The sequence below is a fragment of the Balaenoptera physalus genome (genome assembly GCF_965194825.1).
Source record: "Balaenoptera physalus genome assembly, chromosome: 14".
Lineage (NCBI taxonomy): Eukaryota > Metazoa > Chordata > Mammalia > Artiodactyla > Balaenopteridae > Balaenoptera > Balaenoptera physalus.
In genome coordinates, this window is record NC_138893.1 from 55,809,759 (window position 1) to 55,822,792 (window position 13,034).

At 40.6% G+C, this 13,034-nt stretch overlaps 1 protein-coding gene across 7 annotated transcripts in view; it reads right to left on the reverse strand.

Moving 5' to 3' along the window:
* PLCE1 (phospholipase C epsilon 1) overlaps positions 1–13,034 on the reverse strand; it is a 316,064-nt gene that overhangs the window by 54,269 nt on the left and 248,761 nt on the right. For 6 of the 7 annotated variants that reach the window (XR_014253085.1, XM_082423538.1, XM_082423536.1 and 3 more), the window contains 6 exons: positions 8,874–9,056; positions 7,844–7,961; positions 6,924–7,080; positions 3,750–3,872; positions 3,522–3,658; positions 1,155–1,393 (listed from right to left, as the gene is read on the reverse strand). Coding sequence is in view for 6 of the 7 variants with exons in the window: in XM_082423538.1 (XP_082279664.1) it covers positions 1,155–1,393; positions 3,522–3,658; positions 3,750–3,872; positions 6,924–7,080; positions 7,844–7,961; positions 8,874–9,056 (957 nt within the window). In the remaining variant the exon portion in view is untranslated. The remainder of the gene's footprint in view (positions 1–1,154; positions 1,394–3,521; positions 3,659–3,749; positions 3,873–6,923; positions 7,081–7,843; positions 7,962–8,873; positions 9,057–13,034) is intronic. The other variant, XM_082423537.1, reaches the window with a different exon arrangement.

A 13,034-nucleotide genomic window follows, 5' to 3' on the forward strand; every position in this document is an offset into this window, starting at 1 on the left:
ATGCGAGAATCCACATAGAATCCTCGGTACAGTGCTTGCGCGCCATCATATTACAGTGAGCGCACAGTCATGTGATCTTAACCTTACATTTTTAGCGTTGCCAGTGATCAAGTCCAGTTGCTGGCCAGCTAGTCCACTGATTCCCAATCAGCTGACAAGGCAGGCTGAAAACCTAGACTAATTCTGCGGCATGTGGCGCAGCCCCAAGGAGCTATCTCGCCGCCCCCTATCTCCTGCCGCCCCCTAGCGGAAGCCATCACCGCCTCTCGCCTGGGTTACTGTGACAGCTTCCTACCGGGTCTCTGCTCTCCTCCTTCCCTAGCACAGTTTATACTCCAGTGGGGCCAGAGTGACCTCTTAAAAACACAAATCAAATCATGTTACTGCCCTGCTCAAAAGTTTCCAATAGCTTCCCATCTCACGTGGACTCGAGTCAAATTCCTTCCCGTGGCCTAAAATGCCTGGACGATTCGGCCCCTGCCCACCTGTCTGAAATCATGTCAGCTATCGTCCCTCTGGCATTTGTTATCCCTCACAGACTCCAAGCTCGCTCCTGCTTGCTACTCCCTGTCTGGAATGCTCTTGCCTCAGACCTTCACATGGTTTATGCATTCAGGGCTCAGCCCAAGTGTCACCTCCCCACGGCGGCCTTTGCTTACTCCTCTCAGCGCTCCTGCATCCCTCCATCCCCTTACTCTGCTCAATTTTTCCAGAACCCATTATTACCTGAAATTACTTTATATTTTTATTCATTTATTGTCTGCCTCAGCCACTAGAATGTAACTACTATATTTCCAGGTCCTGGAACAGAGCCAGGTCCATAGTACAAGCTAATAAACATTTGTTAAACAATCAAAGTGGCTGACAACCTAACTACTAATTCTACTGCATGTGCTAGAACTACAAGAAACAATCATGCACTGATTCCTTACAGGAGTCACTGAGTAAGAGAAGGCTTAGGACCTATGTTAATCATATGTTAAATAAGAACACATATATTTGGTATTTAAAAAAAAACACAAAAACCAACCCTCTATTTCGGCCCTAGACTTAAAGGTGTTAGAAGGAAATATAGAAAGAGTAAATGTTTACAGAAAATAATTAGCATAGTTAGAGGCTTTACACATTTGCTTGCACACCAAATGGGTACAAACCTGGATGATGCTGAGGATTTCATCGTAAGTGTAGTGTTCTCCTTGGCAATTCACTAGGAAGTCATTGAGCTGGAGGATGCCAACTCCAAATACGCCTAGGGATGTGCTCTCCACCCCAGTGCCATTTGTCACGATACTTGCAGCAGCAATGGCATCAGATATCTGCCTCTGGTTGTCGGACAGCTGCTGTTTACTCTTAATGAATAACCCCAAATCGGAGACATTTCTGGTCAGCAAATCTGAAACAGAACCACCCACAGAACACGGACAGGCTAGCCAGCATCTTTTATAAAGTTCATTTTGGAGATAATGGTGTTGTGGAAATATTAAGCTGGAGAAACTCTTCACTAATCTGTCTAAACAAGCCATCAAACTCAGTGCTTCTTCCTGGCTTCACATAGTTGAAGGAATAAACAAAAATGAATCAATGAATAAATAAAAGAAACTAAGAGAGAGCGAGGTCAAAGATTTTGAAAGCCCATAAGCTTCAGTATGAGATGGAAACTAAATGTAAATTTCTTTGGGGACTTCAGGCTGTATTCAGACTTTGGTTTTTGAGACTAGCTACTTCTACATCTTTTTGTTTGCAGAGATGGTTTGCAGAGATGGAAGACGTACCCTTAAGATTACAGTTTTTTCTGTACTTTAAAAGTGTAACTGTAAACATTTGTGTGCAGGTTTCTGTGTGAACATAAGTTTTCAGCTTATTTGGGTAAATGCCAAGGAGTACAATTGCTGGATCATACGGTAAGAGTACGTTTAGTTTTGTAAGAAACTGTCAAATTCTCTTCTGAGGTGGCTGCACCATTTTACATTTTCACCAGCAATGCCCTGATTGCTCCACATGTGCACCCATTTTGGTATGGCCAGTCAGTTTCATTCTAACCACCTTGGAGGACAGTCTGTCAGTTTCTTGCAGAGCTAAACACAGACGTATCATATGATCCAGCAACTGCATTCCTAGGGGTCTACCCAAGTGAGCTGAAAACTTACCTCCACAAAAACCCTGCACACCAAATATTTATAGCAGCTTTATCCATAATTGCTAAAACTTAGAAGCAACCAAGATGTCTTTCAACAGGACAAATAGCCATACAACAAAATATTATTCAGCAATAAGAAGAAATGGCCTATCAAACTATGAAAAGACATCGAGAAACCTTAAATGCATATTGCTCAGTGAAAGGAGCTAGTGTGAAAAGGCTACATACTACATGATCCCAACTATATGACATTCTGGGGAAGTCAAAACTATGGAGACAGGAAAAAGATCAGTGGTTGCCAGGGTTCAGAAGGAGAGTGGGAGCAATGAAAAGATGGAGCACAGGGGATCTTTAGGGCAGTGGAACTATTTATTCTGTATACTACTGTAATGGTAGACACTTATTATACTTTTGTCAAAACCCACAGAATGTACAACACAAACAGTGAACACTACTGTAAATTATGGATTTCAGTTAATATATTAATATTGGCTCAACTGTAACAAATATACCACACTAATACAAGATATTACTAAGGGAGGGAACTGTATGTGTGTGTGGGGAGGGTATATGGGAACTCTCTGTACTTTCCCCTCATTTTTCTGTTAACCTAAAACTGTTCTAAAAAATAAAGTCTATTAATTTTTTAAAAAGTGTAACTACTGGGCTAGTCATAGTTATGCCCATTTATGACTAAAGTTGAAAAAGGTCAATATTTTTAGCATAAGGACAATATGTTTTAAAATAATTAAAAAGCAAATGCATGAAAGAGGACAGTTTTTTTTGTTTTTGCTTTTTAGTGTTTATAGTTTCCAGCAAGAACAGAAGAGAAAAATAATAGGCTTAAAATGAATGGGTGGTGATGGTAATGGTGGTGGTGGTGAGTGGGATCGAGGAACTAGACGTTCTGGTTCACATATTAGGAAAAATGTCCTGGATGTTCAGACAGGAGTGCTCTGCTGAGGTCATGAAAAACTCTCCTGTCAAAGGGCAGACAACTTCCACCCTGGGGTTCAGTACCCACCCACCTGGAGGCATGGAAGAGACTGGTGGTTCCCAACTGGGATATGCCACACACCTCGTGGGCTTTTGGAAATCAGTGGGAAAGGTTTTTAGTTGTCAGAATGAGTGGGAGGCTCTATTGGTGAAATATTCTGGAATCCATGGACAGACCCACCCAGTGATGAATTTCCTTGTCCAAAATGCTAATGATACCCTTTCCCCTGACACCTCCATTAGAAAGATAATTCTCTAAGCATTTCACGATGCTCCAGGTAGCAGCATGCCATGTGGGACACAGGCTAAGGACTTGTGTGATTGGATCTCGAACTTTCATTTTTAGGTAGAAAGGCCTCAAAGGGAACTATTAAAATCTCGCACAAACCTAGGTCAGGCTGAAGACCGCTGGTGTTTTCGTCAATGGTCAGGTTGGTGTAGAGGGGGACCGCCTCGGAGCCGGCTCGGTCGCAGGGTACGGCGTAGATGTCAAAGAGATCCTTCAGGTCCTTGCGGCTCCTCACACTGGGTGTGGGATGGAGAACACCTCACCTTTGGCATTGTTATAACAAGGTTAGGGTCAGACAAGAAAGGCTAAGAAGAAATCCAGCCATACCTGAATGATTTGAACAGTTCAACAAACTCCACAAAACTCATGCTGCTGTCTGAAACCATGAAGCTCTGAAAGCCCTTCATTCCTCCTTTGATGCGCCCATGCCAGCTGCTGCTGCTCCAAGCACTGCAACAAAGACATGGCCTTAATGGGCAGAACTGGGACCAGTTTTGTCATTCTGCCCCAAGAGACATTCTCTGATTAGCAACATGAACAAAAACATGGACTGCAAGTCATTGAAGGTTTAGGCTCTTTTCTTTTCTTTCTTTTCTTTCTAAGCATTCCTTTAATTACATACATCTTTTCATTTCTCTCAAAATTAATCCATATTGCATCGGAGGAAATAAAACATTATACACTGAAACCACTTCATGTTTATAGCTTATTTAATAAGGGCACAAAGCTGAGGTTAATATTCCTCTACTAATCATAACAGTTCTTTGAAATCTCAGGTCAATGGGAGGAAAAAACTCCAAAAATTCAGTGGTTTTGAAGAAAAATCATTTTAAAAAAGAGCTCCAAATTACTCAGTCATGACTTATGGAAGATTACGCATGTTCTTTCCTATATTCTAAAATATAGAAACACATTTAAGAAGAAAATCTTGAATGTATCAATGTCTTCTCTTTTTCCTTTCTTAACCGGTTCTTAGATGAAAACAAGGAAGGGCTTTTAATGTTAATGGAAAATGTGAGTAACAAAAATATTAAGGATGGAAAGAAGCCAACTCTGCCTAGAATTATATTTGCACCTACCAAGGCTGGATCTATTTAACATAAAAATATCAGTCAACTGGGTCAAAAATTCAGTCTAGCTGTTTCACAATATTTTTTTATTTTCTACACTGGTTCCCTGAGAGGAGAGTATGAGAAATGTTTTGACTGGTTTTTGGTCAAATCAATGACTAGGATCTTTTTTTTTTTTTCATTTTTGCTTTTGTCTCTTATTTTTTGCTTTCTAAATATTTCAAATATGTAAGAAAGTAGAGAGAATACTGTAATGAATAGCTAGTTTGTCCTCAGTCCTGCCAATAGTGTTTATTCATGGAAAATTATTTTGTGTTGACATCAGAAGGTCACCTCCATTAATGGAAGAGTAATACAAATGGATAGGTTTATTGTACTTTGTAGGCTTGGGTTATTGATCGCCAATGTGGTATGGGAAACAGAGGGTGGAGGTTCAGGAAGAGGAAAAAATCCGATAACAAAATGGCTTATCATTTGCATTTAAACAAGTACATTCCCTGCCTTCCTTCCTTCTGGTTCCAGGTTCAGCCTCTGTCTGTAGGCACCCATCTCCGTCTGACTTTAGGAAACTCTATCAGTCCACTTGTTCCCTTCCTAGGGCTCAGTCTTGCTCTCTCCTTGAAGAGCATTCAGGCTGACTTTTCTTCTCCTGTTTCGTCTTCTCTGTCTGGTTTAGCATACTTGGTGGGCACTGCCCCCTGTCCTTCTATGGCAGGGTCCTCTGATCTTGCATCTGGCATGGTAGTTCCTCTACTTTTACCTCTTTGAAAAGACTTTCCTCCTTTACTTTGTCCTTCCTTTTCCTGCTTATGAGTGATTGAAATAAAGGGAAAGACCACTTAATCCAAGTTCTCTGGCTATTTTATTTACCCGGGATACTGTATAGGCTGAAATATAATGTAAAGAATTCTGATTCTTTGTAGCTTTAATTTTGTTACAAACCGGGCTTCCCCTGTGGCGCAGTGGTTAAGAATCCGCCTGCCAATGCAGGGGACACGGGTTCGAGCCCTGGTCCAGGAAGATCCCACATGCCGCGGAGCAACTAAGCCCGTGAACCACAACGACTGAGCCTGCGCTCTAGAGCCCGCGAGCCACAACTACTGAAGCCCGCACGCCTAGAGCCCGTGCTCCGCAACAAGAGAAGCCACCGCAATGAGAAGCCTGCACACCGCAATGAAGAGTAGCCCCTGCTCGCCGCAACTAGAGAAAGCCTGAGCGCAGCAACGAAGACCCGACGCAGGCAAAAATAATAAATAAATAAAATAAATAAATTTAAAAAAACCCCAAAAAACCCCTACAAACCTCACAAGAGTGGTAAAAAGAATTCCCATGTACCTGTAACCCAGTTTCATCAAGTGTAGAAATTATGTTCATTATTTGTATTGTGAAAGGATGCTTCCCTTTAAAAGATGAGTCATTGTAGGGTTCTTTTCTGTAGCAAGCTTCCCAGGAAGAGAGGAAGAGGGGAGGAGGGGTGTGTGTGTGTGTGTGTGTTGTGTGTGTGTGTGCGCACGTCTGTGTAAAATTACCGTTTCCAAAGCCAATATCTGTACGGACTCACTTCCTCCTCCCATTCCTCTGTTTGACGAAGTAAAGAATGTCTGTTTTACCATGGTTCTGTCTGGAATCTTTGCATTTCTTAAACTTTAGTAGGGGGCTGAGGGAGATGATGTGGCGTTCTGATTCCTTTGAAAGACTTTCATTTTAATATTAGTTCTTCTGAGAGGGTAGCTGTTGTTTCAAATCTGTAATTTGCATGGACCTTACAAAATAATTTACACTAATACTAGCTAAACCTATCTAACTTGCCGTAAGACATTCAGTTCTCTAGACGTGTATATCTCATACATGAGAAGAGTCCGAAATATATTTCACCTATTAGCAAAGGGTCAAGCTGCTTACATTAAAACTTAATTTATTCTTTGTTTACAGCAGTGCTCGCCAATAAAACTTTCTGCAATGATAGAAATGTTCTTTATCTGCACTGTTCAGTACAGTAGACACCAGCCACTGGTAGCTATGGAACACTTTTAATGTGGCTAGCATGACTGAGGGACTGAATTTGAAATTTTATTTAATTTTAATTAATTAAAATTAGAATTTAAATAGCCACTTAACATTTTTTCCCTGTGGCTAGCAGCTGCTATATCAGTGCAGATTTAGAGACTCACAGCTCGGATTTTGTTACTGCTATTGACCTTTGAAGGGTTGGTCTGTCAAAAAATGAGAAGCAGTTATAGTAATATGAGAAGGTAGGAATACAAAATCATGAAAATTAGGAGCTTTAAAAAAATTGGGGGTTTTCAGTTTTAATGTGATTGTTAAGTCGAAATTAGAGATAGTCTTTCCGTAGAGCACTGGGAGAGGATGCCCTTCTACACAACCTGAAGGATGTGAAGGGTCCTTCTGTTTTATCATGTTAAGGCCCCACCTGGACGGGCTCTTGTTTGAAGAAGACAGCACAGGGGAGGACACTGGCCTGATGGGAGATGACGTCCCGGCAGCCAAGTTAGGGGACCCAGCCGTGGTCAAAGAGTGGGCTCTTCTGGAAGGGAGAGGGTTAGGAGGGCTTGTGATGGCGTTCGCCTCTGTGAGGGTGAAAGACAGAAAAGAGACAATGACTCCGATTATACTTGCCCTCAGAAATCAAATGAAAACCAAAGATGCTTCTGAACGTCTGAGGAAATCAATCCATGAAGGTAATTAATGTATAAGAAGCATCAAAATATTCTGGTGGGTTCTCAGTCCTGGCTACACATCAGAATCATCTGGGGAGTGGGACTTCGCTGGTGGTCTAGTGGTTAGGACTCTGTGCTTCCACTGCTGGGGACATGGGTTCGGTCCCTGGTTGGGGAACTAAGATCCTGCATGCTGTACGGCCAAATAAATAAATAAATAAATAAACAAATAATGAGTAAATGGTAAAAATTAAAAAAAAAAAATCATCTGGGGAATTAAAAAGTGCTTAGATGTCCAGGTCCCAGACAGAGAGTGTCTGAATCAGTTGGGCTGGGGTGTGGCATCCAGATATTTTTTAAAAGCTCTGATATCCAGCCAGGGGATAAGAATCACTGGTCTAATCTATCAAACTGTATCTTTTATATCTAATATTCCTTGTCAATAATGGCAAGTTATTTAATGAGTATTTTCTTCTTAATTACACTGGTGTTTGCAAACTTGTATTTGCAGAAATACCTCTTGGGTTCCATCATCTAGTGAAACACAAAGGTAAGTATATTTAATGTGATAAAGAGTTTTGTTAAGAATGCCCACAATATTTAAATCACAATTTAAAACCAAATGCATATATTTTCCCATTAAAAATTCTCAGACGTAAAGACGCTGCTTTACCTGATTCTTCTTGTTCATTAACGTCTTGAGGATCAGAACCACTCCGACTCCGACACTCTTTGTGCGTTTTGGCTTTGCGGGTGGCCATCTCGTCGTCGGTGGCCTCTCCACTCTCACCCTGGGAACACAAAACTCACATCGTTTCTCATTCTGTATTTCTCTCCCATCACTGCTTAGTTCAGGTGGGTCCCTATTTTCTCACTGACCCACCTTCAATACCACCTCCACCTGACAAAAATAGTAAAGACCTATGTGAAGGCTGACCAACTATTCTCATGTTATATTTTTGTTCTTCACTAAAATGCAGCACTCCTCTGGGGAGGGTGACAAGAGGAGGAATAAGACCCTTGGAATCTGTGTAGAGACAGAGTCATGAAGCAGACAAAGTTCAACGTAGGCATCAACATATGTCTGAGGCCTCCTGTATGCAAAGACTGGGATTTCTTCTAGTTAACCATGAAGAACATATATTATCATGTTACAGTGAGACTATAAATAATGTAATATATAATATATAGTGATACATATATATATTTATCATGGTAAAAAACAAAACATAAAATTTACCATCTTAACCATTTTTAAGTGTATAGTAGTGTTAACTATTTGTACCTTGTTGTGCAACAGATCTCTAGAACTTTCTCATCTTGCAAAACTGAAACTCTATACTCTTTGAACAGCTCCCCTTTTCTCCTTCCCCTTACCCCCTGGCAACTGCCATTCAGCCCCATATTTTCCTTCTCTCTGCTCCCACAGCACTTTGCAGACAGCTTGACAGTGACTCTTATTTAGATCTCACTGTGTTTGTTAACATCTCTGTGTCCCTCTATGGACCTTGACTTTTCCCTGGTGTTGACTCAGTTCCTATCACTGGGCCTGGCATCCAGGAGGTGCTTGGTAAGCTCTTGTGTTTCATTTGTTTTACACCTCATCTTGTCCCCAAGCCAAATGAGCTAAGGTAGTTTATGGTGATGTAGACCATACAGTGGTCCTGGAATACTGGGGTTAATGCTTAATAAATAAACTCTACCCTCATAAGGATTTTCTTCTTTTTCTTGGTGGTGCTTATACCCAAGGTGTTGTTTCTCTGCACGTTGGGCTTCTCAGCACTCTTTGCTGATGTCCCGGGACTGGGGTTTCGAGTACTCCATCGTCTGCCGCCAAACAACTCCACAGCATGAGCCAAAGTTGGGCCTTCATATCGTCCATCCTCCTGTAAAAGAACCACATTCTGAACACATAAGGAAAGAGCGAGCAATGGGGAAGTAAATATATTAACAGCTTCCAGTAAATTCCCAGAGGTGGAGGAGAATAGGCTGTCACCGAAGAATAACCATCTGGCCACGTAAGTGGCTCTGCTTTCTAACTGTCAGAACTCTCTGTTGGGGATTTCATCATGTCCTCTGTTGTCCTAGTCACGCCCTGCTGAGTTCCAGTGATGTGCTTTAATAGGGCCACGTTCACCTGGGATTAACAAAGCAATTTCCCTTCCCAGTTTCAGAGGTTATGTTCCAGAATTATCACTGCAGGCAAATTCATTAAGATGTACTTTGCAGATCTGGCCTTTGGAGGAGTTGGAGGGTATACATGTGTGTATGACTGTATTTAAGTAAAATCAAGTTCTATTTGCTACTGCATCACTCCAGTGTATTTTCACCTAGTTTGATGCTTGGGACAGTCTGACTTGAAGTCAGAGTAGGTGGAGTACACAAAATTCACTTTGGAGGGCTCTGGGAGCACCTTGAGTAGTTGAGCTGCCATCCTCCTTTTTTTTTTTTTTCTTTGTTGGATAATCTTTTAATAAAACGAGGTGCACACCACTGATATTAAGAATGGAGGGGCTTCCCTGGTGGCACAGTGGTTGAGAATCTGCCTGCCAATGCAGGGGACACGGGTTCGAGCCCTGGTCTGGGAAGATCCCACAAGCCGCGGAGCAACTAGGCCCGTGAGCCACAACTACTGAGCCTGCGCGTCTGGAGCCTGTGCTCCGCAAAAAGAGAGGCCACGATAGTGAGAGGCCCGCGCACCGTGATGAAGAGTGGCCCCCGCTTGCCACAACTAGAGAAAGCCCTCGCACAGAAACGAAGACCCAACACAGCCAAAAATAAATAAATAAATAAATTAATTAATTAAAAAAAAAAAGAATGGAATATGCGCAAAACAAAACAACCCTTTTTGGCTAATGGATGGAGAAGGAAGAAAAAGCATGAGAAATGGAGCTGCCATCCTCTTGAGTGACTGATATCCAAGGATAGAGAGCCCAGGGGACTCAGAGCACCATGCATATTATGATGTTGTGAGCAGCGAAAACATACTCAGTGGGTAGGTGATGGTTTACAATAGCTGCTGCTTGCAAGGCAACTCTGTGTAACATGCATTGAGTATCAGTAGGGATTCATTAATCCCTACTGATTAATGAATGAGTAATCCCTCCTGATTAATGATCAGTGGTCAACAATTCTCCTTATAAGTCAGGAAAGTCAGTGAATAAAACTACAAAAAGGTCACATGTGAATTAAAAACAATACTGATGATATTTCACAGGTTGCAGAAAAGGTACCTCTTAAAATTAATTTCCGTTTACTATCTTTACTTTCTGCAAATTTTTAAGGTTAGTCCTCCTTTGCAATTCCAAAGAAGTGCTTGTAAATAGATTTTGCTTTGTTATAGATAATATGCAAATAATAAAGAGGCTTTACGTGTGTGTACGTGCGCACGCACTTGCTCCTTCAACCTAATGTTCAATGACTATCTGATTTTATGATTTGAGTTGTGACCTCCCACTTCCTGCATCCTGTTATGGATCCCAGCATGCTGAGTAACTTGGATACTTGATCTTCTGAATGACATTTGATGAAACCTTTTAGTGACCTTTTGTCGTGGATATCTGTGATTTATGCCTGCTTATGGATCACTACTCTTTTCTCTAACCATACCCCAATTTTATTTGATCTCTTTTTCACTAGATATAGTCTTGGGTCTATCAATCAAAGGGGAACATCCTCCCTTGATCAATGGTTGGTACAGGATCCAAATAAGTCAATCAGAATTTCTGTTCCTGGAAAATGAATCTTGAATGCAGTGATACAGAGAATGAAAATGGTTGGAGATGATCCCACCTCGTGCAGGCCTGCTGAAGAGAGTCCCTGATCACAAGTCACTACAACTGACTCCAAAGTGGAATAAACAATTCATGACACAATTTCATAAATAGATTTTAACTACCTTATTGCATAACATACTCTGAAAGAAACCTTGTGAAATTTTTATCTATGGGTTTTAAATAACGCATCTTTAAACATTTAATAGACCCCTTCATTAAAATTTAAAAGTTCTGCTCTGCAAAAGACACTGTCAAGAGAGTTAGAAGACAAGCCACAGACTGGGAGAAAATATTTGCAAAGAAATATCTGATGAAGGTCTGTTATCCAAAATATACAAAGAAATCTTAAAACTCTACAATAAGAAAACAAACAACCCGATTAAAAAAATGGGCCAAACACCCTAACAGACACCTCACCAAAGCAGACGTACAGATGGCAAATAATTCCATGAAAAGATGTTCCACATCATATGTCATCAGCGAAATGCGAAATGAAACAAGAAACCACTACACACCTATTAGAATGGCCAAAATTGAGAACACTGACACCACCAAATGCTGGTGAGGTTGTGGAGCAACAGGAACTCTCATCCATTGCTGGTGGAAACGCAAAATCATACAGCCACTTCAGAAGGCAGTTTGGTTTCTTATGAAACTAAACCTACTGTTACTGTATGATCCAACAATCACACTCCTTGGTATTTACCCAAATGAGTTGAAAACTTATGTCCACACAAAAACCTGACCATGGATGTTTACACCAGCTTTATTCATAATTGCCAAAATTTGGAAGCAACAAAGAAACCTTTTAGTAGGTGAATGAATGAATAATCTGTGGTCCACCCAGACAATGGAATTTCATTCAGAATAAAAAGAAAGCTATTAAGCTACAAGAAGACAGGGAGGAAACTTACATGCATATTATGAAGTGAAAGAAACCAATCTGAGAAGGCTACATATTGTATGATTCCAACTATATGACATTCTGAAAAAGACAAAACTATGGAGACAATAAAAAGATCAGTGGTTGCAGGGGACTGGGGGAAGGGATGGGGGTGGAGTTGGAGAAAGAGATAACAGGCTGAGCACACAGGATTTTTAGGGCAGTGAAAATGCTCCATGTAATATTATAGTGATGGATACATGTCAATAAATATTTGCACAAGCCCACAGAATGTACAGCACCAAGAGTGAACTCTAAGGTAAACTATGGACTTTGAGTGATTATGATGTGTCAACATAGGTTCATCCTTTGTAAAGAATGTACCATTCTGGTGAGTGATGTTGATAATGGGGGTGCCATGCAGGCATGGGGGCAGGAGGTTTATGGGAAATCTCTGTACCTTCCTTTCAATTTTATTATAAACCTAAAACTGCTCTAAAAAATAAAACTTTTAATATAAAAACTTAATAGATCCATTACCATGTACATATAAAAGAATCAGCCTCCACTGCTTTGGTTTTTCTAAATTCAGAACAGGTCAACGTGTGCCAAGCTTTACTTTTAATGGAAATATTTTAGGCCTGGAAAAAGCAGGATGCTTTTGTTTAATCTTTAAAGGAGACTATCTGGGAACTAAAATGTAGTTTGAATCTTTCTTTCGTTTTATACAAAACAATAAACTTGTTTAGGACAGGTGAAATATGTCCTTCTATTTTTAATTTGGGAGAAGGACTGTTGTGAGTGAAGGTACATTCTCAGTTTTAGAAAACAGTTCATGTGGAAGTTGAGGATTAGGAAATTCATTCCTTAAAAAATATTCATGCACTTTTAACTCAGCATATCTTTGCATATGATATCTTAAAGACTGTGAAACTAATCTAATTCTTTAAATAGATCCCATTTTTTCCATTGAAGATAGCCAGAACCTGTTTCTGTTGCTTACAATCAAAGAAGTTTACTGATAATCCTGTGTATAACCTTCTCAGCTTCCCAGAGATCTTTCCAAGTATATGAGTTCCCAAGCTCTGCCCATGATAACCTTGAGCCAAAGCTCATGATACCAGCCTTTCCTCCACACCCCACATGGAATCTCTGCAGAGTTTACTTTCTTTTAATTTCCTGTATTCCTAGGCTTCATTACAAAT